This window comes from Dromiciops gliroides, chromosome 4 (assembly GCF_019393635.1).
Source record: "Dromiciops gliroides isolate mDroGli1 chromosome 4, mDroGli1.pri, whole genome shotgun sequence".
Taxonomy (NCBI): Eukaryota; Metazoa; Chordata; class Mammalia; order Microbiotheria; family Microbiotheriidae; genus Dromiciops; species Dromiciops gliroides.
The window spans coordinates 484,232,860-484,259,468 of NC_057864.1; the positions used below are offsets into that span (position 1 = coordinate 484,232,860).

Consider the following 26,609-nt stretch of genomic DNA (forward strand, 5'->3'; position numbering starts at 1 on the left):
CCAACTCAAGCCCCTCTCTCTCCCCCAACGTTGCTGCTGCTGTTCCAGAAGGCACAGCTACCTTTCGGGGCCTTTCCTCACAGGAGACACCGAGAGCCTTTTACGTGCACCATCGCTCCTGCGGAGGTGGCAGAAATAGGGCTCCTTGCAAGGGGCTCCCTCCACGTACCTCTCCTGTGCTTTAATGCTCCAACTGAGGGAAGATATGGGGGAAGGGGCCACTGTTCTGCTCTCCCAGATGAGAACTGAAAGATAACTAAAAATGTTGGCCAGAGGCTACTCCCAGGACCAGAAAGTCCACCTTTAAGGAGCCTGGGCAGAGAGCTTCCCAAGGGGGCCTCATCCCCTCTATTGGGCTGTAGAGAGGGCCAGAAGGGCCCAAGAAGCGGTAAGTGCCCCAGGAAGTCAGAAAGCGAGGCCCATGGATGGGCTGCAGAACCTGAAAGAGGGCATGGATGCAGCGGGCTGAAAAGCAGCTGCCCAAGCTGGGGAGTCCACGAGAGGGAGTGGCCATCAGTTTGGGTTCCAGCAGAAAGGAGCGTTAGTATAACTGGACCGATTCTCACCACCACAGCTCATTGGCAAGAACATCGCACCAAACATGGCCGACATCTGAGAGGATTACACCCCAGTGTGGGGGCCATTGGGAGGGAAGACCACCATACCGTGAAAACCGAGTGTGGGGAGGGACAGCAGAGGGGGACAGAGTCACTTTGAGCCCATGGAAAAAAAAAGCCCTTTGCTTAATGGAACCAGAGCGCTCAATCAACCAAGAGAGGCTTTATCCTATCTTAGAACTTGGTCTCTAGGGATTTGAAAGTTGTTTCACTTCTAGGCCTCTTGATCCAGTCCTGGACCTCCTGCTGACTCCTTCACAGGAGATGTGATATAGTGATGCTCTCGCCCCTCCTAACAGGGCCCTCCAAGTCAGAGGGAAAGAGAAAGGGGGTCCGAGAGGAGCGTGGCGGGAAGGAGGGAATGGTGGCCTTTGGTTCTCTCTTTGTTCCTTCTTGGCTGTGACTTGTTTCTCCTCACCACTCTCTCTCTCTTCCTCCCTCCTTCCTATCTTTCTTCTCTCTCTCCCTTTCTCTCCTTCCTTCCCTCTCTTAATCTCTCTCCTTCTCCTCCTTCCCTCTTTCCTTCCTTCTCTCTTTCCCATAGAGCAGAGTAAATATTGACTTAAGAAGGGAGGAGACAGGAAGACATTTTAAAATGCCAGGTTCTGGGACATAAGAAGAGACTGAACGCGAGGTCCCGTTTCCAGGACCTGCTCTACTCACTGAAACATTCGCTGGGTCACAGAATGGCAGGGTGGGAAGGGGCTTCGAGTAGCCACCTGGGCCAACCCTAACCCCCACAGAATTCCCACTACAACGTCCCAAACCTCGGCTTCAAGCTGCTTTCCTTCCAGTGGAGGGGAACTTGCTGCTGCTCCCCAAGGAGCCCGCTCTATTTCTGGACAGCTGTGGCTGTGATTAAGTCTACCCACTGATCCTAGTTCTGCCTCTAGGTCAAGAAAAGCCTGTCTGATCCCTCTCCTCAACACTGCTTGTCAAGTCACCGGAGACAGCCATGACGGGTCCCCGAGTCTTCCCTTCTCGGGGATAAACACCCTCGCTCTTCCAAGCAATCACCATGTGGCCAGACTTGAGGCCCTTGGTCACTCTGGTGGCCCCCTCTCGCTGGCCTCTAGGTTATCAATGGCCTTCCTGAAACACAGCAGCCAGAACTGGCTGTTAGCCTCCAAGTTGCTGAGGAATGAAGGAATGGGAAAGAGAAGAAATCTCTTCAACAAAATTAGAAATATCAAGGGAATGTTTCATGTAAAAATGGGTAAGATAAAAGACAAATATGGTAAGGATTTTACAGAAGCAGAAGAGATTAAGAAGAGGTGACAAGAATACACAAAAGAACTATACCAGAAAGATCTTCACATCACTGAAAACCACTGGTTTTCTGATCTAGATCGAGACATTCTGGAGAATGAAGTCAAGTGGGCCTCAGGAAGTATTTCTTTTTTTTTTTTCCCAACGACAAAAATTTTTCAATTTTATTTTTTCCATTTTAAAGCATTTATTTTTCTCTCTCCCACTCCCAAATGAACAACAAAGAAAATCAAAATCCTTGTAACAAATATGCACAGTCAGGCAAAGCAAACTCCTACTGGCTGTGTCCAAAAATGCACGTGTCATTTTGTAGCTCAGTAAGTATTTCTAACAATAAGGCTTGCAGAGGTGATAATCCAAGCTGAACTATTTAAAACTCCAAAAGATAATGCTTTTAAAGTGCTCCAATCAATATGCCAGCGGACTTGGGAAACTCGACAGTGGCCGCCAGATTGCAAAAGTTCAGGTTACATCCCAATCCTAAAGAAGGACAATGCCGCAGAATGTTCAGATTACCGAACAATTGTGCCCATTTCACACGCCAATAAGGTTATTCTTAAGATTCTGCAAGCTGGGCTTCAGCAGGACGTGAACCAAGGGTTACCGGAAGAGCGCTGGCTCACGAAAAGGCAGAGGAACTAGAGACCAAACTGCCAACATTCCCTGGATTATGAAGAAATCAAGGGAGGGCCAGAAAAGAATCTACTTCACTGACTGCACTGAAGCCTTTGACTGTGGATCGCCACAAAATGTAGCAAGTCCTCAAAGAGATGGGAGGACCAGGTCATCTTACCTGTCTCCTGAGCAACCTGTACTCAGGCCAAGAAGCGACAGAACCCAACGTGGAACAAGTGAGTGGTTTAAGATTGGAAAAGGAGTAGGAGGCGGCTGTGTATTGTCATCTCATTTAATTTACATGCAGAGTACATCATGCAAAATGCCAGGCTAGATGAATCAAAAGTCAAATTAAGGTTGTCGGGAGAAATACCAACAATCTCAGACACGCGGATGACACCACTTGGATGGAAGAAAGTGAAGAGGAATTAAGCCTCTTGATGAGGGTGCAAGAGGAGAGTGTAAAAACTGGCTTGAAGCCTAACATCAAAAAAACTAAGATCTTAGCAGCTGGTCCCATCACTTTCTGGCAAACAGAGGGAAGAGAAACGGAAGCAGAATCAGATTCTACACTTAGGTTTTATGTACTCTTAGTTTACCTTCTTTATACTGGGGCTCTGTAAGTTGGAAGGAGGGGTTCTAGCTGAGGCCAGTGACACTGACCTCCTGGCTCTACCACAAACAAGACCCTCCATCTCTTGGCTCTGGCCTACAAAGCCCTCCCTCCTCTGACATCCCAGGCCTCTTCTACATCCTGGTCAAAGTCTCAGGCGTCATGAAAGCCTTGGCCAGCCCCTCTTCACTGTAGAACTGTCTCTATCCTGGGCGACTCTTGTTTGTCCAAAGCTGTGGTTTCCCCTCATTAGACTGTGAGTTCCTCGAGAGCAGGACCTGCCTTTGTATCTTTGGCAATCAGTCTGGTGCCTGGCACACAGGTGGTGCTTAACCCATGTTTCTGACGGACTGCACGACGGTACACTGAGATGAGAGATGGGCTGATTTCTACTGTAGATGCCCCTGGGGTCTGAACCCACTGTGAAATGCAATTTGACACAGGCATCAATTTTCCTACTAATAGTCCCTGAGGAAAGATCTTGGCCTGGCTTAGTTAAAGAGGAGAGTAAAGTAGGGGGAAAAGGACGAAGGAAGTGGGGGTGAAGGGGAGGAGCTGCCTGAAGCTGGAGGAGGAAGTGGAGACAGACCGAAGGGAGCGGCATCCTCCTCCTTTCCTCATTGAGCTGACACCTCCTTCTCTCCACTCTCCCCTATATGATCCTCCCTCAAATACCCCAATTGGACATTTCCTCAGTGGACTGTAATCTCATGGCCTGCCCTTCCATTTCACCTCATCTTGTTATTCTTGTCACCACCCACAAGGAGCCTCCTTCATGTTCATGAACTCTGAAAGTCCTTTCTAAGTCTGCTTTTCCCTATTTCTTCTGACTCCTAACCCCGTTCTTTGTCCCCACCATGACTTCCACTCTCTTCGTCCCATTGCACTGGCTATATTCTTCCCCATCTTCCCCTGACCCCTTCTTGCTTCAACTCTGCCCTATCCTCTGATCTTGGATCCTTGCTGCCTCGCTGATCGTGCCTTGCAAACCCCGGCCCTGGATCATTCCTGCCATCTGCCTCCTTTAACTGCTATTCACTGGCTGCTGAAGTCATGTCATCAAGCACTTGAGACACTGACTTTTTGAGCCCAAGTGTAAAACTTTACATTTATTCCTACTGAAATTCACCTGATTTGATTTGGCCCATCTGCTGCTTGACTTGTAAGGTTTATTTTTGAATCTTGACTCTCAAGTGCCCTTCTCAGCTCTGTGTCAGAGAAGCAGCAAAGTAGGACCTATAGCAGTCTCAGGAGAATAAAATGGATAAAGCAAGAGGTGCAACAGAATGAGCTCTGTTCTCAAGGTCAGGAGGCCTGCCTGGGGTAAAGTCTCAGCTCTGGTGTTTGCTGGCTATGTGACCTTGGACCAGTCTTTTTTCCTCTGTATGCTTCAGCTTCCTCAACTACAGAGTGGGATTACACACGGACTATCATACAAGTGTTGTTGTTTGTGAAAAATGCTTTGTAAGCACTGCATCACTACAGAAATAGAAACTGCCCACTTTTTGTGGCAGTAGAGAACTTGGAAGAACAAGGGAAGCAGAGATGCGACATTCACCCACTGGAGAGTGGCTGGACACGCTGCGGTACATGAGCGTAAGGAGCTGTGACTGTGCCGTAAGCAAAAGTGAAGATAATGAGCGCAGAGAAATATGAGAAGACACGCAGGGACCGATGAAGAGTGAGAGAAGCTAAGCCCTGCTAAAGGAAAACAAAATGAATATCACACCCAACCAAATAGCCTGTGCTCAATGGCTCGCACTGATCAGGACTCGGCCTGGCACCGAGTAACAGCGAGAAGAGCACTGGATCGGGTGCTGCCTTGAGGACCCGTCGGGCACAGAGCCCGGGAAGGTCCTTAAGCATTCTGCTCCTCCTCGGTAATAAGTGCTGATAGCAGCCCAGCCTATGCCGGCACGCGGCTCTGAGCCTCTGTAAGAAGAGGCCCACGAGGGCCCCTTGAGGACAAGAAGCCAAAGCATCCCCACGGGGTCTCTGCCCGCTGGGAGCAGTGAGGGTTGTGGCTCGTCAGCTGTGCCTTTGCCCCCTTCTGCAGAGCCTCAGGGGCATCCCTGTTCCCTAGTCTTTCCTGCCCTCCCCAGGCAGTACTTAACCTGCAATGCTGCAAACCCGCTGCATCTGGGGAGTTCAATTAACTGCAGACCAAAGGAAACTTGAGCTCCACACTTGGCAACGAGCTCAGTCAATCTCCCTGGACTGTGGTCAATCTCTTTGCGGAACCAGACTCAATCCAGGGGCCACGCCAGCTCGGCAGGGCCACTGGGCGGCCTCTCTCTGCTCCATCCAGCTGTGTATCGCCTGGCTGACCTCTGAGGCAGGGGGAAGCACTGGGCTGTGGCTCGGGAGATTCCCCAGCTCTGGTTCTCACCAGACCACTATGTGAACTGGGGTGACCTGGGGTAACTCATTTAGCTGTTCTGGGCCCCGGCCTCCTCAGCAAACTGTGGGAGTCGGACCAAATGATCACGAGGGACATTTCCAGTCTGATGGTCTCTGGGAGTTCATCGGATTCATTCCTGGGCTGAAGTGGGGAGAATTAGCAGCCTGAGGATTAGACGTCTACTTCGGATCGAACGCTGGACTGTGGCCAAGTCGCCTCACTTTACCTTGACCTAATTCCCCTCTATGAAAATCCTCGCTGGCCCTGGAGCCGGGAAGGCCCTGTCAGTGCCCCTGAAGCAGCTGTCTCCCTGCCAAAGAACAGGAAAGGGTCAGGGGGCTGGAGATGACACTGTTTTCCCTGGGCATCACCATCACCCTCATTCCTCATCATGGATTTCAGGCAATTAAGCAAACCATCTCAGTTCCATCGTATTAACTCCGAATATGAAAAGCAGCAGTAACGGAGAGTGAGCACATCACAAATGGTGGATTCCCAGAAGGCTGTTTCAGCTGCTGGCGAGCTCTTATGCCATCACCCTCAGGCCCCATCTAAGCTGCAATAGAGTCTTCCTTTAAAAACAAACCAAAAAGAAATAAATGAATAAAACAACACCCCCCCCCCAAATAAAAGGGATCTGCTCCCAGCCCCCAGACAAAGGTTCTCTGAAGAACAAGCAGCTGCTGGTGCAAAGAGGCCTGTACTCCTTTGCCCCCCGGAAAGGACATACTTTAAGCTGGAAACTGTTGTGCGGCTCCCCGCAGCAGACAGGAAACCGTACCCCAATGGGTGCCGGCAACGTTAGCCAACGTCACCTGGGGCTGACTTTGCCCAAAGTGCAGGAAAGCATTCCCTTCACCCTTTGCAGATTCAGGCAAAGGGAGGAGCCCAGAGGAGAAAGCCTGTAGACCCTGGTCCAATTTCAGACTCCTGCCCCATTAACCCTTTTGTGGAAGGCCTATCCCCACCTAAACAAACACTGAGGATGAGCCCGAAGGCTCTGGCTCAGCAGGCCGTACTTTGAGAAGCACTCACTGGAGGAAACAAAACCCTACCTGGAATGCCAGGCTACAGCCTGTGGGCCTGGTGGGGAGGGGGCACTGGCTGGCATGTCCAAGTCTTTTCAGGAAATGCCGAGGCCTCTGCCATTCCCAGAGTGGGCCTCATCTCCTCTGGGGAGCCTATCCAACAGAAGACCGGTCATTCAGCGATGTGGCCAGGGACCTCCGAGCTATGGAGGCTCAGGCCATGGGAGGCTACATGGAACACTGCCAAGACAAACAGGGGAGTGCTTTCACCAGGCGGGCACGGCTCGAAGGCACAGAGACAGGGCCAAACTAACCTGTACCAAGAACAGGCCATTTGGCGTGAGGGTCGGCAAACTTTGTCACAGCCTGGGATCGAGACGAGCGAAGCTCAGAGGCTTCCAGAGCAATCTGGAAGGCAGAACAGAGTCAGCTGCTCCTGAGGCAGATGGACAGCGCTGCCAGCTCCTTGGGACTGGGCTCTGCCAGGGCCAGTGAAGCCAAATCTAATCATCTGCTGGCTCCAGCACTAGAGACCCTGGGGAACCCCTATATGGTGCCAAGGAGCTGAAACAAGACCTCTTTGACCCCCTGCCCCGAGAGCTTCTCCAGAGCAAGGCCCCTTGGCTTCCTGATCAGGCTCTAACACCTGTACTTGTTCTTCACGGCTGTGAGGCAGGAGGCCTGGCACCTCCCAGGACACAACAGAACCACTTGCCACCAAGGGGAGCCTCAAGGGACGCCCTGTACTTTCTGATCTGGTGCCTTCCCTCCAACCACTGATAAGGGCCCTGACTCACTCCTCAGTGTTTCCTTCTCTTACACTTGCCCTCTCCTGGCTAGTGTATAAACCTGGGCCCCCTCCTCAACCTGCCACTCTGCTCCACCTCAGCTCTCTCCCCTCCTCCCCTGGTCCAGGCCATGACCCCCAGTCCAGACGTGATGGCCGCCCCCTCCGCCGCGCCCACTGGAACACCTGCCCCATAATGAACCCTCTCTTCCTTTCTCACTCTTTCCACCTTCTGGCCCTCACCAAGGCCTGAGCTCATCCCGATGACACCTCCCTACCACGCTTTTCAGAAAAGGCTTTCTTTTCCCTCCAACACTTTTATAATGCCTGGCTACCTGATCACGAGTCAGGGAGTCAGTGTCCCTTGCTCCCACTGCCCCTTCTGATCTCTATGACACTGTCACTAAGCAACCTCTCCTTCCCTGGGGTTCACACTGTCCAAACCTGCCACCTGATTCCCAGCCTACACTCCTCACTCTCCTTTCTCTACGATGGCCCAGAAACCTCTTCACCCTGAAAGCTCAAGTACCCCGGGGGCCTCCCACACTGCAAACACCTTCCACCCTGTGGCTTCAATCCTAAAGCCTCCAACGTCATGAGGAGGTCCAGACCAGCCATGTCTTCATTCCTCTCCAGGCTGCCCTTCTGACTCTCCTGGTCTTTCTCTACAATGCTTCCCCACCCCCACCCCCACCCCCCTCAGCCAACTCTTCCATAGATTTCCAGATCCAGCTTTTCAGCTTCCTTTTATGTAGTCTTTCCCCATTAGAACGTAAGCCCCTCAGATGTAGGATGTAGGATCAATCATCCATCCATCCATCTATCTATCTATCTATCTATCTATCTATCTATCTATCTATCTATCTATCTATCTATCTATCTTCCTTCCTTCCTTCCTTCCTTCTAGTGCTTGCCACAATATCTGATGCATACTAAACTCTTTTTAAAAAATAAGAAACATTTTTAATTAAAATTTTGAGTTCCAAATTGTATCTTTCCTTTCCTATCCCCCTACCTGAGGTAGCAAGCAATCAGATATAGGTTACACATGTGCAGTTCTGTAAAATATTACCATATTAGTCATTTTGTATAAGAAAATTTGAATAAAAGAAAGTGAAAAATAGCCTGCTTCAGTCTGTATTCAATCAATAGCATGATGTTCTTTCTTTGGAGGTGGATCGTATGTTTCATCAATAGTCCTTTGGGATTGTCTTGGATCATTGTGCCGCTGAGAAGAGTTAAGTCACTCACCGTTCTTCATCAAACAATATTGCTGTCTCTGTGCAGTGTTCTCTTGGTTTTACTCTCTTCACTATATAAAGCTTTTCAGGCCTTTCTGAAATCGTCCTGCGTGTCATTTCTTATGCCACAATCATATTCTATCACAATCATATACCACAGCTCGTTCAGCCATTCGCCAACTCATGCATGGGCATTGCTTTGATTTCCAATTCTTAGCCACCACAAAAAGAGCTGCTAGAAATATTTTTGTACAAATGGGTATTTTTCTCTTTTTTGGGATGTCTTTGGGATATAAACCTAGCAGTGGCATTGCTGGATCAAAGGGTGTGCACCGTTTTATAGCACTTTGGGCAGCATAGTAAATTCTTAATGCAATTTGCTATCTATTGATACAAATTCTGGGCATTCTCCTTCCTTCCTTCCTCAATGAGGTCAGTGCTTGGCTCAGTCTCTCTCTCTCTTTTCCCTATTGCCTGACCTCATTCTGGGGAACTTCAACATGTGTATTTGATGCGCCCTCAAATATGCCAACTTTCCAGTTCCTCAGTCTACTCAATTCCCATGATCTCCTCTTCCACTCCACCTCAGCTGTACACAGAGATTTTAATCTTGCCACCACCCACAAGGGTCCCACATCCTTGCTGAACAACTCCAAAAGTCCTTGATTTGGTCATAATCTTTTATCGTTCCATTCCTCCCTATGCCTTACAACTCATAACCTTGTTCTTTGTCCTTGCCCTGAATGGTTTCCTCTACCCATCTGTTCTCTCCCAGGCAATGCTCTAGCCACAATCTCTTCCCTTCCCTATCTTGAGCCCTTAGTGAGCCTGTTCAAACTTCTACTACCTTTTCTTCTCAGATCTCTTGCTCTCCTGTTCTACTGTTGCCCAAGCCTGGATTATTCACATGTCTGCTGACATCACACCTATTGACCCCTGTGGCTAGAGAAAATCATGAAGCTCTGCTGACCTGACTTGCTAGAGAAAGGCAAACACTCTGCCCCTCCCTCATCACTCCACTAGCTCAGTCTCCACAGGGCTTGTTCCAACCCTTCTGCCTCAAAAGCTTCACCAAACACATGGAGCCTGTGCTGAGAGTTCCTTTTCTTCTCCTTCCCCTCCTCTCACAGAGACATCTTCCTCTACTAACTCCTTCAGTCTTGCCCTTCTCTCTGCAAAGACCAGTCTCTTCATGTTTACCTTTGATCTCATCCCTTCCTATCTTTTCCAGCAGATTGCAACCCACTATCATCACTGCTCTCTAATCTTCAAATTCTCTCTCCGGGTTCCTTCTGTGATGCCTATAGACCCACCCATGCCTACCCTCTCCTTATAAAACCTTCTCCTTCTCCTCCATCCCCACCAGCTCCCATCTTCTATCTCTTCTCTTCCCTTCCTCAGCTAAACTCTTGGAGAAAGCCAGCATATTAGGCCCTTGGCTTCCTTCCCATCCCTGAATTTTAGACCCTTCACAACTTGGCTTCCAACCTCCCCATTCAGCTGAAACTGCCCTTTCCCAAGCGACTCAGGGTTTCTTAATTGCCAAGTCGAACCCTCATCTCCCAAGACCTCTGAAGAACTGGTCACTGCCAGGTCATCTTCTCTGAATGCAGGAACCTTTCTGCCTTCTTTTGTACCCCTCATTACTTAACACACAGGGAGGGCTTGGTAAATCCTTGGTGACTAATTCCTGAGGCGATCCATTTTTACTGCTGGGCAGCTCCAACCATCAGGAAGTTGCTCTTGGCATTGAGTCTCCATTTGCCTCTTTGAGACGTCCCCTGGTACTCCTGGTTTTGTCTCCAGGGCCAAATGGAATGTGCCCAGACTTTCTTCCACATGAGAGCTCCTCACATACTCGAATACAGCTCTCGTGCTCCCCTCTGGAGTATCCTCCAGGCTAATCATCTGCAGATACTTCGATCAGTCTTTACATAATAGGCCCTCAAGGCTCTTTCCTATCCTGGCTGCCCTTTGTAAAACCCCTCCAGTTGATCAATGTTCTTCTTATCAGTCCAATCTGTTCCTGAGTCCCGTTGGTTCTGCATCCAACCCCTTCTCTGTATTCTCCTTCCAGGGATATGTGTCCTCACTCCCTCGCCCCTCTGGCCCATCCTTCATGCCACTGCCAGAATAAACTTCCTTATGACCGGATCATGTTACTGCTCTGCTCAAAAGTCTTCTAGTTGCTTAGCAAGTAAAGATCAAACTCCCTTGAGCAACATTCAAGACTCCCCCTTTTATTCTGTCTTGATTAGATTGCATTTGGACCACTGTGTTCCCTTGTGGATTTTAAGGGAGGCATTAAGCCAGAGGGCATTTGTGGGTGGCCAACCATGATAGCAGAAGGATTCATAACATAGGAAGATAGAATGAAGGAGTCGGGAAGAGGAATTAAATTTATTCTGCTTGGAGGGCAAAAGTAGGAACAACGGGCAGACATTACAGGGAGGCAAATCTTAGCCCAAGGTAAGGAAAAGCTGCCTGACAATCAGCACAAGATTTAGCAGCTTCTACAATAAAGGATCAGGGGGCTTGGAATGTGATATTCCAGAAGGCAAAGGAGCTGGGATTACAACCAAGAATCACCTGTGCAGCAAAACTAATGGATACTCAATGTCAGAGAGGACTTTCGAGCATTCCTAAGGAAAAGAACAGAGCTGAATAGAAAACCCAGTTTTCAAATATAAGATTCAAGAGACACATAGAAAGGTAAACATGAAAGAGAAAATATAAGAGATTCAATAAGGTCAAACTTTCTATTCCTTTTAACTCCTAAGAACTTTATCCTTATTAGGATAGTTAGAAGACACAGACAGTGAGAATAAGTGTGAGTTGACTATGATGATTTAAAAAATAAAATAAAATTAAGGGATTGATAAAGAGGGATCCATTGGGAGAAGAAAAAAGAGAGGTAGAATGGAGTAAATATCTCACATAAAAGAGGCACAAAAGGAAGAACTTTTACAGTGAATAGGCTCAAAGATGGAATAACATACTCAATTGAATATAGAAATCTATCTTGCCCTACAGGGAAGTATGAGGGGAGGAAGATAAGAGAAGGGTGAGGGTGATAGAAGGGAAGGCAGATAAGGGGAGGCAGTGGTCAGAGGCAAAACAGACTTTTGAGGAGGGACAGGGTAAAAGGAGAGAGAGAAGGATAAATGGAGAAAAATAGACAAACCCAAGGACTACTTAAACATAATTACAAAACACACAAATGAAGTCACACATTTTCACACAAATAAAAGACCTAAATAACTGAAGAAATATTAACTGCTCATGGATAGGTGAAGCCAATGTAATAAAAATAACATTTCTAGGGGGCAGCTAGGTGGCTCAGTGGATAAAGCACCGGCCCTGGATTCAGGAGTACCTGAGTTCAAATCCAGCCTCAGACCCTTGACACTTACTAGCTGTGTGACCCTGGGCAAGTCACTTAACCCCCATAGTCCCGCAAAAACCAACCAAACAAAACAAACAACAAACCCCATTTCTACCTAAATTAATTTATTTATTTAGTGCCATACCAACCAAACCACTAAAATTATTTTATAGAGCTAGAAAAAATAATAAACAAAATTCATCTGAAAAAAACAAAAGATCAAGAATATAAAGAGAATCACTAGGAAAAATGTGAAGGAAGGTAGTCCTAAATCTCAAACTGTATTACAAAGAGATAACATCAAAAAAATAAATTAAAAAAAATTTAAATTAACAAAGAGGTAACATCAAAACAATCTAGTACTGGCTAAGAAACAGAGTGGTGGATCAGTGGAATAGATTAGGTACACAATACACAGTTGTAAATGACCATAGCAATTTAGTGTTTAATAAATGCAAAGATCCAAGCTTTTGGGATAAGAATTCAGTATTTAACAAAAAATGCTGGGAAAACTAGAAAGCAATTTGGCAAAAATGAGGTATAGATCAACATCTCACACCATATACCAAGATAACATCAAAATGGTTACATGATTTAAATATAAAGTGTAATATCATAAGCAAATTAGAGGTGAAGAGAGTATCTTGTCAGATCTATGAGTAAGTGAAGAATTTATGACAAAACAAAAGATCAAGAGCATAACAGAAGGGGCAGCTAGGTGGTGCAGTGGATAAAGCACTGGTCCTGGATTCAGGAGGACCTGAATTCAAATCTGGCCTCAGACACTTAACACTCACTAGCTGTGTGACCCTGAGCAAGTCACTTAACCCTCATTGCCCCACCATAAAAAAAAAAAAAAGCACATAACAGGAAGTAAAATGGATCATTTTGATCACATGAAATAAAAAAGATTTTGCACAAACAAAACCAATGCAGCCAAGATTAGAAGAAAAACAGAAAACTGGTGGTGGTGGGGGGGGACTTACAGCAAGTTTCTCTGATAAAGGACTCATTTCTCAAATATGTAGGGAATTGAGTCAAATTTATAAAAATATGAATCATTCCCTAGTTGATAAATGGTCAAAGGATATGAATGAGCAGTTTTCAGAAGAAATCAAAGCTATCTATAGTCATTTGAAAAGAGGCTCTAAATCATTATTGATTAGAAAAATGCAAATCATAACAACTGATCAACCTATGAGATTGGCTAATAGGACAGCAAAGGAAAATAACAAGTGTTGGAGGGGATGCAGAAAAATTGGAACACTAATGCACTGTTAGTAGAGTTATGAACTGATCCAACTATTCAAGAGAGCAATTTGAAACTATGCCCAAAGAGATATGAAACTGTGTTTTCAGCCATCAATTCCACTCCTAGGTCTATATCCCAAAGATATTAAAAAAAAGGGAAAAGGACCTATATGTCTAAAATATTTCAGGCAGCTCTTTTTGTTAGAGCAAAGAATTAGAAATTGAGGGGATGTCCATTAATTGAAGAGTGGCTGAACAAATTGTAGTTTGTTGTGATGGTATAATCATGATGTGTTTTATAATTGTGATGGAATACTATTGTGTTGTAAGAAATGATGAGCAGGATGGTTTCAGAAAAACCTGGAAAGATTTATATGAACTGATGCAAAATGAAGTGAGCAGGGGCAGCTAGGTGCCGCAGTGGACAGAGCACCAGCCCTGGATTCAGGAGGACCTGAGTTCAAATCTGACCTCAGACACTTAACACTTACTAGCCGTGTGACCCTGGGCAAGTCACTTAACCCCAATTGCCTCACCAAAAAATAAATAAATTAACAAAACGAAGTGAGCAGAATGAGAACACTGCACAGTAACAGCAATAATCAGCTGTGAATGACAGCTCTTCTCATGAATATAATGATCTAAAATCATTCCGAAGGACCTGTGATAACAAATACTATCCACTTCTAGAGAAAGAACTGATGGGAGTCTGAATGCACGTTGGAACATACTGTTTTTGATGGGTTTTTTTTTTTTGGTCTGTTTTCTTTTGTAACATGGCTAATATGGAAATGTTTTTCATGACTACAGACATATAATCTATATCAAATTGCTCACCTTCTCAAAGAGGGAGAAGAGGAAAGAGGGAAAGAGAGAATCTGGAATTAAAAAATTTTTTTAAAATGAATGTTAAAGGGGACAGCTAGGTGGCGCAGTGGATAAAGCACTGGCCTTGGATTCAGGAAGACCTGAGTTCAAATCCAGCCTCAGACACTCGACACTTACTAGCTGTGTGGCCCTGGGCAAGTCTCTTAACCCTCACTGCCCCGCCAAAAAAAAAAAAAAAAGTTAAAATTGCTTTTACATGTTATTGGGGAAAAATAAAATATGAAAAAAAAAAGTTAAAGGTTGATTTCTTCCCTGATCTTTAGTAGAGACAAATAAGGGAAGGAACATGCAGGATGCCACTTGGCATACTTGCTGCTCTGGCATAAGCCCAAAGGGAGGAGGGCAGCCTATGCCAACTTTCCTTTTCCACAGAGGAAGAAAGCCAAGCCCAGAAGGGCCGTTCTTAAACAGATCTTTTCTACTCCCACCAAGGATTACTCACTGACCTCCTTTAGGAAGGAGGCTGAAGGTGGCCACTGGTAGCTGACAACAATTATATCCAAATGAAAATGGAGAATTCAAGAAGAGTCTCTCCAGTAAAGGCAGGATCCAAAAAGGTCCCGACAAGCTGGAATGATGGACCAAACCTAATAAGAAAATAAATGTAAAGGCCTGAATTCACATTCAAAAATTCAACTTCAGAACCATGGGAGAGGCCTTGACAAAGGAAGTCTTAGAGGAGAAATGTTATTTGCCTACAGATACCTCAAAGTTCTTACATGGAAGAGAGACTAGACTTAGATGTTCAGATCCAGAAGGCAGAAAAAGGGCGAAGGGGCAGGAGTCACCAGAAGTAAAGGCAAACTTCAGGTCAATATGAGGAATGACTTTGAATCATTAGAGCTGCCCAAAGAGTGCAAAGAGCTGATTCGTGAAGCATTGAGCTCACTGTCACTTTACAATGTTTGCCCTACAGTTAACTAGCCCAATAACACAATGCCCCTTCCCTGAGTACCTTGCCCCCTGCTCATCCCAGGTTATCGTCACATTTGCTTTCTCCACATGTTCCTGTGCAGCTGCACAATTGTGCTGATGGAGTCCACTGTGATCTCCTATTTACAATGTACATCATCTTCGTGAGCCCTCACTGCTCCACAGTAGTTCTGCTCTCTTCCTGATGAAGCCCACACAAGCCTCCTTTCTTTGTCTCTCCTCTAAGGATCCTCCTCCACCACCTCTTCCACTTTGCCGAGGAAGGAGAGGCCACATTTCACCAGCTTTCCCCTCCTTCTCTACAGCTCATCCTGCATTTTCTCTTGTTTGCTAAGGCCCATTGCCTTGTCGGAGCCAGCCCTGCTCCCCAGGACCTTCCATCTTCCCCAGAAGCTTGTCCTTTCTCTCATCCCCATTCCCCTTCCCTTCAGATTCTCCTCCTTTGTGCATCACTGCCATCCCCACAGACTGCATCTCTTCTCCACTGCAAAGGCTCCTTGCACATCCCACCTCCATGGCCCCACCTCCCACTCCCCTTCTAAACCCTCACAAATTATGGCTGCCAAGTCAGCTCCGCCGAGATCGCCCATGGTCCTCCTTAGAGGTTTTACACCTTTTATTCCCACCCCTGCAGCATTTGTTACATTCTCGTTCCTGGTTCTTCTCCATGTACCTTGCTGGGGCATCATCTTGTCCAATTCCTTACTCTGGTGCAACTCAACAGAGACCTCTCAGGAGCCTACTATGTGCTAGGGACTCTGCTAAGTGCAGAGGACAAGACTTCGAGAGCTCCCATTCCATCCAAGGAAACAAAAAGTAATTAGAGGACAGTGGAAACGCTCTTCTACCAGCCCAGGGTTCAGAGCTTGCTTCAAAAATGAGGTGGCCCTTGAGACAGGCTTTGAAGGAAATGAGGGGTTCAAAGAGGCAGAGGAGGAGAAGGCATGCTCTCCAAGGCATGGGACACAGCCTGGATAAAAGTGTGGACACAGGAAATGGAATGTCCTGTAATAAGGAACTGGCCAGAGTGGAGGGAGTGAAGGGCAGTAATGCATAACCAGTCTGGAAAGACAGGCAGGGGACAGACTGCAAAAGGATTTCAGTGTGCTTGTAGGGAATGGCTTTCTTTTTCTTTCTTTCTTTTTTTTTTTTTTTGCGGGGCAATGGGGGTTAAGTGACTTGCCCAGGGTCACACAGCTAGTAAGTGTCAAGTGTCTGAGGTCGGATTTGAACTCCGGTCCTCCTGAATCCAGGGCCGGTGCTTAATCCACTATGCCACCTAGCTGCCCCTAGGGAATGGCTTTCTGAAGGAGGAGGAAAGATGGGAAAGGACAGTGATGGGAGAGACTGGAGGCCGTGCTGAGAGGAGAAGGCTCCTGCAGTTATCTGAGTGAGCAGGAATGGGAGGCTAAAGGACCACAGTGGCCACGTGCACAGAGACACGTCAGTGCGAGCCCCAATACAAGGTCTTTTCTGTTGCCCTGCCCCCACCAATCCCCTCGTATTCCTGGGGCATTTCTCTATTGATGAGCTGTCTCCCCTGAAGGAATGGCTCCTCAAGGGCAGGGGTGAATCTCCTCTCTTTGTGTTCCTGGTGCCTAGCCCAGTGCCCGACAGAGGCACCCCAGAAATGCTGTTCACAAGCCTATGTGACTGATTGATGGACAAGAGGACCAAGACTTGGCAAAGGACTGGAAAGGGGAGTGAGGAGGAGCAGCAGAAGGTGGCCCCTTGGCTGGGAACCTGGGGGGGCCAGGTCGATGGGAGGGCCCTCAATAGAAATGGGGGCTAGGAAGTGAATGAGAGGAGAGGGTGTGGAGGCAACAGACACTGAGAGCTTTTTAGAACAGCTCAGCTGGGAGAGTGAAGTGCATTACAGGAGGAAAACCAGAGGCAATGGCCGAGTCACACAAGGGTTCGTTAAGGATAGGGGAGACCTGCACCTGTCAGAGGATGATGGGAGAGGAAATTTATCAAGCCAGAGGTCCATGTACAGGGGTTGTCAGTCATAGTGGGGAGCAGCTGAGAGGAGAAGGGGAAGCTCCAGGGAGAAGGGTCTCTAATTTCTCAGTCAAGTGTGAGGTGGGCTGCCCTGCTGGGGGGGGGCGTGGTTTGAGGAGAAATGATGGTGTCTGGAACAGGGATCATGTGAAATGGGGCATGTTTGTGGCAGACGCAGTCTGCAGGTTCCAGCAGCACCGAGCAGAGGATGTGGATGGTAGAGTAATTCAGGTACCACTAGAACAGATGGTGTGTCTCGACTGCGGATGTCCCCCAAACCTGTCCTGGGGCCTCTTCTCTGGCCACGTCCCCCTCCTGATGATCTTCACTGGCTCCCTGGGCTCCAGTCTCATCTCTGGTCATACTGACAATGAAAGTCCTGGAGGCAGCACAGACACTTCCCCAGCAGTCTCTCATCCACAGCCTTCTTCCCTGGCTCAGGCTCTCAGGACCTTTTGCCTGGATCACTATGACTTCCCAGCTTCCACTCTCTCTGTTCTCTAATTCACCCTCCACACAGCGGCCAGAACATTCTTCCTAACACAAGTCTAGCCACGACACTCCCCTGCTCAAGCATCTTTACTGGCTCCTTCTTGCCACTGTGAAGGCAGCTAGGTGGCGTAGTGTATAAAGCACTAGGCCTGGATTCAGGAGGACCTGAGTTCAAATCTAACCTCAGACACTTAATAGCTGTGTGACCCTGGGCAAGTCACTTAACTCCAATTGCCTTATCAAAAAAAAAAAAAAAAGAATCCTCTTTTTATGCTCTGCTTTGTGCATGTTCATGTTCCTTGGGGGTGGGTAGTGTTTAAGTAGAGAATTTTTTAAACAGATAAGAACAGCACAAACTAGACCCTTTCCTGACATGGCCCCAGTCCATCTTCTCATCCCTGTCCCTCTTGTGCACTCTACCTGAGATCCTTCCACTTGACGCCTTTGCCCAAGGGTCCTCCAGGCTCTGAATTCTCTCTGCCTCATGCTTCCAACCTGGGACTTGCTTCAAGCGGCTTAGCTCCAGGAGCCATCTCTTACAGGAAGCTTTGCTCAGTCTCCCACTGGTCTTTGCTCTCCTCCTCCCCCAAAACCCCTGAATTTGCATGTTCATTTGCATACTGCATTCTACCCCAGAATAGAATGGAAGCACCTTGAGGCCCAGGACCACTTTTCACTTTTGTCTCTGGCACCTTGGGGTGGTGGGTTCTAAATAAGTCCTCACTGAGACTTAGCCCATTGGTTATGTAGAGAAGTCTAGAAAAAAGGCAGACTAAACCTCCAAAATGCACCATTTCAGAAAAAGAACCAAAATGGTGCCCACTTCCCACTGCAGAAACACAACGTGCCATCGACACACAGAAATAAGAAGATGAAGACAGAAAGGCACGAATGGAGTGAGCCCTCGCCTGGGACTAATTCAGGCAGCAAAGTGAGTGAGGGGCACAGCCTTGTTAATTCCCCTGATGGAAGAGAATCACTAACAGCATTTACAGCAACTTGTTGGCTTTATCCCCAGGTCGGTAGAATCATGGATGGTTGTTACAGCCGTCATAGTTGTCTTTTTGGTTGTGCCTGACTCTCCATGACCCCTTTTGGGGTTTTCTCAGCACAGATGCTGGAATGTTCGCCATTTCTTTCTCCAGCTCGTTTGACAGATGAGAAAACTGAGGCAAACAGGGTGAAGTGACTTTCCCAAGGTCACATGTCTGAGGCCAGATCTGAATTTAAGGAGTCTTCCTAACTCCAGGCCCAGTGCTCTATCCACTGAGCCACCTAGCCGCCCAAATAATTAAGACATCTGAAGGTCTGATCTCACACATCTGTAGGCTGTTCCAAATGACTGCCTGAGTTTCTAATGAGAAGCCCCTGGAATAGCTTCCCTTTTCTCTCATCTCCGACTTCTTCTCAGGATAAGGAGAAAGAAAAAAGAAAGATGAAAAACACTGAGAAAGGTAGGGAAGGAGAGTCTGGTTTTTGGAAACACTAAAGCCCTGCACAACCAGCTCCTGCGCAGAAACTATGCAAGTGAAGGAAAAGCTGTGTTATCAGCATGTTCAAGACAAGACCTGTTACAAGGCTGTGATGGAGGCCAACTCCCTAGCGAGGTTGGCCAGCAATTCCAAAGCTCCAAAGAGCTCCTTTCTTCTCTCTGCACTGACTGTGCTTGCTACTGTTACTATACACCCACGCTAGAATATCACAACAAACCCAACAAATAGGGAATGCGGTCAGTCCTCGATTACAGAAACCATAAAAAGGGAAAAGCCACAAAGTGAATCAGCATGTGTGTGCCTGAGGGGCAGGAAAGGCAGAGGGGAAGGAGGATGGCAGAAATCCTCTAGTACGAATGGGATAATTCTGCTTCAGGAGAACTCCGCACAGACATGCCAGTCCCAGCAAGTTATGGGCAAAGGCAACTGAGAGGAGCTGCCCCATGCACTCCTTCCCACACTGGCATATAGGCCCAGGGCTCTGTATCTCAAAAGTCAACATGGTTTTGAGCAATCCACTCGTGAATTATGTCCAGAGACAGGGCAGTCTCCCTACCATGGGCATCTTGGCAGGGAGAGGAGAATAATGTTGGTAACGATGGGACTCACTTGTTGCTGTCCTTGTATTCATAGATGTGGCATCCTTGAGGCATCCCGGTGTCCTGGTCCAGAGTGAAAGCAAGTTTTAGCTGTAGGAAGGAGAGAAGGGAAACACAAGGAGGTGTTAGGTGGCACGGTCCAACCATCCCCAGAGCTGAAATGAAGACAGTCGCAGAAGCAATTGGGCTGATTCCAGCTGTTGTCCCTACCCTAGGCTGGTGTACAACATAGGGGGCCACAGAGTTCTGGAAAGAACCAGCTCTAGGTCAGAAAGAGATTCCAGGGGATCCTTTGCTGGCACTGACTGGCAGTCCTATTACCCATAAGCAGTTGACCCTGGGTCACAGTTCCAGGGCAGAGAGGAGAAAGGGCACTGGCACTTGTGGATGCAGGAAAGCAGGGAAATCTGGTCATGGTGAATGCCAGCAGCTGCGGGGGAGCAGTACAGCAGTGACCACACCTCTCCCAGGACCACATCACCTTGGAAGCACCAAAACCTGGCAGACCCCAGAACTAGCTCTGAAAACAGTAGCACAAAAGAGGCTGAAGCTTGGGCCATTATCTATCTAAACCTAGGTGAGCAGAGCCTACTTTATTAAAAGCCCAAACTCAAGAAATAGGCTAGAAAAATGAGTAAAAAGCAAAAAGAGGAATTTGACTACAAAAAGTTACTACAGTGGCATGGGAGACCAAGACATAAACTCAGAAGGAGATAACAATGTGAAAACAACTACAAAAAGAGCCTCAAAGAAAAATGATAATTGGACACAAGCCCAACAAGAATTCCTAGAAGGGTTAAAGAAAGAGATAAGAGTGGTAGGGGAAAAGTTGGGAAAAGAAATAAGAGTGACACACCAAAACTATGAAAAAAAGAATTAACGGCTTGGTAAAAAAAGACACAAAAAATACCGAAGAAAATAATACCTTAAAAACAGAATTAGCTTAATGGTAAAAAAAAAAAAAAAACAACACAAAAATCCACTGAATAAAAGAACTGTACAAAAAGCAAAACTGACCAAAGGTACAAAAGCTCACCGAAGAAAATAAATCCTCAAAAATCAGAATTGGATAAGTGGAAGCTAATATCTCCATGAAAGATCAAGAAACAAAGTCAAAAGAATGAAAAAATTAAATGTGAAATATCTCACTGGAAAATCAAGTGACCTTGAAAAGAGATCCAGTAGAGAAAATGTAAGAATTACCGGACTTCCTGAAAGCCATCATCCAAAGAAGGGGAGGGCCTGGACTTTATATTTCAAGAAACTATTAAGGAAAATTACTCCAGTATCTTAGACCCAAGAGTTAAGTAGAAATTGAAAGAATCTATCGATTACCTCCTGAAAGATATTCCAAAAGGAAAACTCCTAGAAAAATCATAGCCAAATTCCTGAGTCCCCATGTCAAGGAGAAAATGTTATAAGCAGCCAGAAAGAAACCATTCAAGTATCATGGGACTACAGTCAGGATCACACAAGATTTAGCAGCTTCCATGTTAAAGGAGTGAAGGGCTTGGAATATGATATTCTAGAAGGCAAAGGAGCTAGGATTGCAACCAAGAATAACCTACCCAGCAAAGCTGAGTATAATAATTCAGGGAGGAAATGGACATTCAATGAAATAGAGCACTTTCAAGTATTCCTGAATAAAAGACCAGAGCGGAATAGAAAATCTGACACTCAAATACAAGACTCAACAGAAGCATAAAAAGGTAAACATGACAGAGAAATCATAAAGATTCAATGAGGGGGCAGCTAGGTGGCGCAGTGGATAAAGCACCGGTCCTGGATTCAGAAGTACCTTAGTTCAAATCTAGCCTCAGACACTTGACACTTATTAGCTGTGTGACCCTAGGCAAGTCACTTAACCCCCTTTGCCCCCCCCCAAAAAAAGATTCAATGAGATTAAATTGTTTACATTTCTATATGGGAAGATGATACATATAAGTCTTAAGAACTTCATTAGTATTATGAGGGCAGTTAGAAGGAGTCTATATAGAGAGAGGGCATAAACATGAGTCAATTTTGTTGGGCCGATCTCAAAAAAAAGGACTGAGAAAGAGAGATACACTGGCAGAAGAGGGAGGGAGAGACAGAATAGAAAAATGTTCTCATATAAAACAAGTGTGCAAAGAAGAGCTTTTCTCATGGAGAGGAAAACTGTGGGGGAGGGTGACAGGCAATATTTGCAACAAACATTTATTTTATTTTTCCAGTTACATGTAAGGGTATTTTTTAACATTCAATTTCATAAGATTTAGAGTTCTAAAATTTTCTCCCTCTCTCCCTTTCCTCCCCGCTCCATAAGACAGCAACCTATCTGATATGGGTTATATATGTACAGTCCACAAGTGCTCTTTTTATCAGTTCTTTCCCTGGAGGTGGATAGTAAGCTTCATCATTAGTCCCCTGGGATTGTCTTGGATCATTATATTGCTGAGAGTAGTTAAGTCATTCACAATTGCTCATTGAACAATACTGCTGTCACTATGCACAATGTCCTCCCGGTTCTGCTCACTTCACTATACATCAGTTCATATGAATCTTTCCAGGTTTTTCTGGGATCATCCTGTTTGTCATTTCCTATAACACAATACCATTCCACTACAATCATATACTACCACAGCTTCTTCAGTCATTCCTCAATTAATGGACATTCCCTTGATTCCCAATTCTTAGCCACCACAAAGAGTTGCTATAAATACTTTTATTATTTTTGTACAATTTTCTCCCTTTTCTCTTTTTTACAATTACTATTGTTAATTGTTTCCCTCCATCCTATTCCCTTCCCCATGATATTTACTCTATTATCTATCTTCTTTTACCCTATCCCTCTACAAAAGGGCAATGTTTGAACCTCACTCTCAGAATTGGTTCAAAGAGGGAAGAAACATACAACCACACTCTCTCAGCTGGGTAAAGAAATCTATCTTACCCAATAGGGAAATAGGAGGGGAATGGGATAAGAAATATGAGGTGGGGGATAAAAAAGAGAAGGCAGATTAAAGGAGGCAGTGGTGAGAAGCAAAACAGACTTTTGAGGAGGGACAGGATTACAAAAGAAAGAGAAAGAAGAATAAACAGAAAGAAAATGGGATGGTGGGAAATATACAGTAATCATAACTGTGAATGTAAGTAGGATGAACTCACCACAAAACAGAAGCAGATAGCAAAATGGATTAGAGACTAGAAACCTGGAACAGCTAGGTGGCACAGTGAATAAAGCACCAGCCCTGGATTCAGGAGGACCTGAGTTCAAATCCGATCTCAGACACTTGACACTTACTAGCTGGGTGACCCTAGGCAAGTCACTTAACCTTCATTGTCCCACCCCACCCCCCAAAAAAAGAAAAGGAAAAAAAGGAACTAGAAACCAACGATATGCTGTTTACAAAAGACACACTCAAAACAGAAAGAAACACACAGAGTTAAAATAAAGGGCTAAAGCTGAATCTATTATGCTTCAGCTGAAGTAAAAAAAGGGGTAGCTATCATGATCTCAGACAAAGCAAAAGCAAAAAACAGACAATTAAAAAAGAGAACGTTTTGCTAAAAGGTACCATAGACAATGAAGTAGTATCAAAATCTTTTACAGAAAATTTCTGTATAAAGGCCTCATTCCTCAAATGAGAGAGAATTGATTGAGTCAAATTTAAAACAAATAAGAGCCATTCCCTAATTAATAAATGAACAAAGATATGAATAGGCAGTTTCCATACAAAGACATCAAAGCTATCTATAGCCATAGGGGGAAATGCTCTAAATCACTAGAGAAATACAAATTAAAACACATCATACCTATCAGAAATGATAAATGCTGGAGAGCAATGAGGGACAATATACACAAATATTAAACTATTGGTGGAGTTGTGAACTGGTCCAATCATTCTGGAGGGCAGTTGGAACTATACCCAAATGGCTGTAAAACTGTTCATAACTTTACTAGCTGTGTGACCCTGGGCAAGTCACTTAACCCCAATTGCCTCACCAAAAAACCAAAACAAAACAAAAAACTATTCATAACTTCTGACCTAATACCACTACTAAGTCTGTATCCCAAAGAGATCAAAGAAAAAGGAAATTAAAGGGATGCTCATCAATTGGGGAATGGCTGAACAATTGATGGAATGACTGTGATGGAATACAATTGTCCTATAAGAAGTGTCATGGAGTGTGGTTTCAGGAAAAAAAATAGTAAAAACTATATGAACTGATGCAAAGTAAAGTGAGAAGAACTGGGAGTTCATCGTGCACAGTAACAACAACACTGTGACAATGATCAATGGTAAAAGATGTGGCTACTCTGATCGATACAAAGGTCCAAGAGAATTTCAAAGGACTCATGATGAAAAAATGCTATCTAGCTCCAGAAAGAGAATTGATTAACTCTGAGTAAAAACTGTGTTATAATTTTCTTGCTTTATTTATTTCTCTTTTTTGGTGATATTGATAGAATGGAAAAATATTTTACATGACTTCACATGTATAAGTGATGTCATTTTGCCTGCTTCTCAGTGAGGGGGGAAGGGGAAGGAGGAAGAGAATTTGGAACTCAAAATATAAAAAGAATGTTAAGAATAAATGTGTTAAAAAACAAAAACAAACAACAACAAAAAAAGAACCAGTTCTGTGGGCATCAATGGGAGCTGAGGCTAACAGTCCTCATTTCTTCTACCCAGAGACAGAAATATATAAACCTTCTAGCCTGTCCATGTACCCCCGTAGCTTCAAAGCTATCAGGAAGTGTGATTCCTCAAATATAAAATGATGATTGCTTCTTGCTGGAGGTTCTTGCCAGCACTAACATTCTGAGATAGGGGAACATACACCCCCACTCATGGCTCCCTTCCTTCACCTTTTCCTAAGAGACGCTAGAGAATGTGTCTCATGGTAGCCAAGATGGCTCACTGCCTTGGAACCCAAATGCTGAAGCCAGACAGAGAATGGCAGACAGTTAAGCATCCGTGGGAGTCAATCATTCGGCATGCCCTGATTCCTACTGTGCATGAGGTATTATCTGTGATGTGTCCATCTGGTAAGTGGATAAGTCATCCAGGATAAGAGGCTGGCAGCTACCTTCTAAACCAGGGGTGAGACTCAACGATGACGTCACGCTCTTTCCGGGAGCTTGCAAGATGTGAGTGAGTCTGCTGGGACCAGATATCTGCATGAACTAACTACCTGCTCTTGCAATCATAGCTGCTGCTTCTCACAGCAGTCACCAAGGCCCTCTGCAAAGGCATGCTCAGGTGCCATTCCCCACAGTCTCTGAGCAGAAGAGTAAGAAGCACTAAGATGGCGTCCACACGCTGGATAGGCCTGCAAGTTGGCTGAAGGGTGGGAGCTGGGGAGGGGAAATGGAGGGGTCTACCCATTTAGTTGGCCAGGCCCAAGTTTAATGCAGTCCTGTGTGATGTTGGAACTGAATTGGTTACGCTCTACCTAACCTTTCCAAGTGACAAAGTACCCAGGCCCCTGCTGAGCCAATAACTTTGTTTACAAATTCTTCAGGATTCTGGATCACCAGGGAATTATTAGTGAAAATTAACTGCCTATTAGGAGACTACTTTATTAAAACTTTTTTAAAACTAGAATGTTATTAGCAAAGCTAATGTGCTGTATCATTAGAAGCTGGGTGAGTCGTCTCTTCCTTAGGGGGAAATGAACATTTAGTAATGAATGTCCTCTTAGTGACCCAAGTGAAAATACAACAGCAGAAACTAACCCTTCTAATCCTACTGAGGAGCCAAGACCTTCACGCCAAGCCAAGCCTTTACTCCGAAGCATCCCTGAAACATCCTGGTCTTTCTCTCCGTCAGTGAAAATAGATAAATACCTCCCCACCCCACCCCCACCCTCCTGCCCCCTCATCTTTCCCTCCCCACTGCAAGCTGAAGCCATGCCTACACTCATCCCCGCTTCACAGCTGCACTGGGGACTCTCCACACCCTCCCTCTATTCGGCATGACTGGCTCTTGTCCCCCCTGCCCTGGTCTGCCCTGGCTTCTCCCTCGGGCGACCTTTCTGGACTCCGCTGGCACATTCTGATCACGCTCACCTCGGCCATGGAGCTCGGCCAGTGGGAAGCGAGGACAGTGCAAATTCTCAGCTCTAGACTCAATCTCAATCTCAATTCCTACATGCTTTTAGAGAAAAGAAACTCCATCTCTTGTAAGGGCTCACGCCAAGACTGAAGAAGAGTAAGGAAAAGCTGGTTGTGTCTCCTGGGCAGGAAGATGAGAGACGGGCACAGCGATGAGCTGGTCTAGCTCTGGCCCTCAGCAGGAGTGGTCAGAAGGGGCTGCTGCCCCCACCCACATCTGGCCAGCTCATGCTGGTACAAGTTTTCCTTCTTAAGGAGTTGGCATCTGCCTCCCTGCAGCCAGGCTCTCTTCTCTACCAAGGAAAACACTTCCAGTCCCTTCACTGTCCTCATGACTTTCCTCTGGATGAGGAAGCTCCAGGAAGTCAACATCCTTCCTAAAATGTGCTTAGAAATGGGCAGAGTCCTTCCGACCTGGTCTGAGCAGGAGGGAGGACAGGATTCTCAGCTTAGTCCCTCTGGACATGAACTCCACTGGGGCAGTCTGGGACAGCATTCACCTTTTTGGCCATCCCACTCAATAACTTCATTCCATCCCCCACCTTGACCTTCCCCGGGGTCTCTGTCACAACAACTTGTGTCGTGTGCTTGGTCCCCTCTTCTCCTCCCTTCCTCATCACCACCTAAATCTGGGATGGGATATTTGTGAGACACGTCCCCCTTAGCCGGGGCCCACAGGAATCTAGTCCGGTGCAGCCAGAGCGAGCCATCCCAGCTCCTGCAGCCATGCTCTCCAGATGCCAAGAGAAGTCTGTCGCCGGGGTCCAAGGGAGCCAGCTTGGCCCCTGCTGTCCATGGTGCCCGTGCCAGAGAGGATGCTGAGGAAGGCTGAGGCTAGTACTGTAAATGACAGTGACGAGGCAATGCCTTCGTCTCTCTGGTACCACCTCCTCAGT

At 46.2% G+C, this 26,609-nt stretch overlaps 1 protein-coding gene across 3 annotated transcripts in view; it reads right to left on the minus strand.

Moving 5' to 3' along the window:
- The window catches only part of DIS3L2 (DIS3 like 3'-5' exoribonuclease 2), a 334,795-nt gene that overhangs the window by 31,262 nt on the left and 276,924 nt on the right, over nt 1–26,609 (minus strand). For all 3 annotated transcript variants that reach the window (XM_043963981.1, XM_043963979.1, XM_043963980.1), the window contains one exon: nt 19,624–19,703. In XM_043963981.1, the coding sequence (XP_043819916.1) occupies nt 19,624–19,703 (80 nt within the window). The remainder of the gene's footprint in view (nt 1–19,623; nt 19,704–26,609) is intronic.